The 1,190-nt window shown below is 60.2% G+C and overlaps 1 protein-coding gene across 1 annotated transcript in view; it reads right to left on the minus strand.

Moving 5' to 3' along the window:
- Positions 1-1,030, minus strand: part of HHEX (hematopoietically expressed homeobox) — a 4,657-nt gene extending 3,627 nt beyond the window's left edge. Inside the window, exons 1-2 of the mRNA XM_014965633.1 lie at positions 746-1,030; positions 11-422 (exon numbers count right to left, since the gene is read on the minus strand). Coding sequence (XP_014821119.1) covers positions 11-422; positions 746-1,030 — 697 coding nt within the window. The remainder of the gene's footprint in view (positions 1-10; positions 423-745) is intronic.
- Positions 1,031-1,190: the final 160 nt, after the last annotated feature.

Here is a 1,190-nt window from a genome sequence, read left to right on the forward strand (position 1 = left end):
AAAAAAAGACCTTTGCTTCCTTCTGCTCTTTCACTGCGATGCCCCAGAGAAACCGTCTCCCTTTCTCTGCACCAGTGCCCGAGTGCCCGCGGAACGCGGGGACATTGCGGGACAGGGCGCGCAGAATGCGCCAACAGGAGGGCGAGGGGCCCCCCACCCGTCTCGGGCAAGCAGCGCCCCAAGCCCCCTACCCCCGGCTGGGGGCTTGCCCGCCCGTGGCCGCGGGGTGTCCCGCAGGCCCGGCAGCGGTGCGGGGCGAGGCGGCGCAGGCGGGGACACGTCGGGGAGCCGGCCCCGCTGCGGAGCGGCAGCCGCGTCCCGGGGCCGGTGTCTCTGGCCAGGGCCACTGAGTCACTCTGTTTGTCTTTCTGTCTTGCTGCCTGCACCCTTTGAAATTTTCTGCATTGTTTTTCACGATTTTGCTTGCGTCAGGCTTTAGTAATTCTGGTGCAAAACAGACTCAAAAAATAGGAAGCAACTGGTTATTTTAGCTGTCATAAAGTCACATCCCACACAGAGGAAATGAACAATATCAGAAAAACGGATCCCGGCTATCAGAAGTCGAGTGTTTCCTGAATTTGTCTGTATTGAGGATGTCGATAAAGTAATCAGCAATGTGCACGACTCCCGGGGAAGAGCCTGCTTCAGGCGGCCAGGAAAACACTTAACAGCTTCTGAAACCAGATTTACTCCTATCGAGAGCTCAAGGTTTCCTGTATGAACGGAAAGGGTCAGCCTCTTTCACTGCACAAATGTGGTGAGTCAGGTCCAGTTTTGCAATCACTGAGAACAAGTGCCGCGGCCCGGGCGCGGGGCTCTGCCCCCGCAGGGGGGACGCTGCCCCCGGCCGCGGGCGAGAAGGAGCCGCCGGGGCCCCGGTCCGACCCGACCCCCCCGGGGGAACGCGGGGGCCCCGGCGAGCGGAGCCGTCCTCCCGGCTGTTTTTCAAGTCATCCGCAGGAAAAGGCTGAGATCTGCCACGCGATCTCCCAACACAATTAAAACTCCCCACCAAAACCACACGCGACATTACTAAGGACACTCTCAGAGTCACTTGGTCGAAGGAAAACAAATCTGAGTCACCGCGGCCGCGCACTGTGGTCTCGCTCCCAGCGCCGGAGCGTCTTTAATTTACTGTAAATCAGACGGGGGCCGGAGGGAGCCGGGGGCGGGGGGGGTTGAGCGCAGAG

The sequence above is a fragment of the Calidris pugnax genome, unplaced genomic scaffold, assembly GCF_001431845.1.
Source record: "Calidris pugnax isolate Ruff unplaced genomic scaffold, ASM143184v1 scaffold64, whole genome shotgun sequence".
In the NCBI taxonomy this organism is placed as follows: Eukaryota; Metazoa; Chordata; class Aves; order Charadriiformes; family Scolopacidae; genus Calidris; species Calidris pugnax.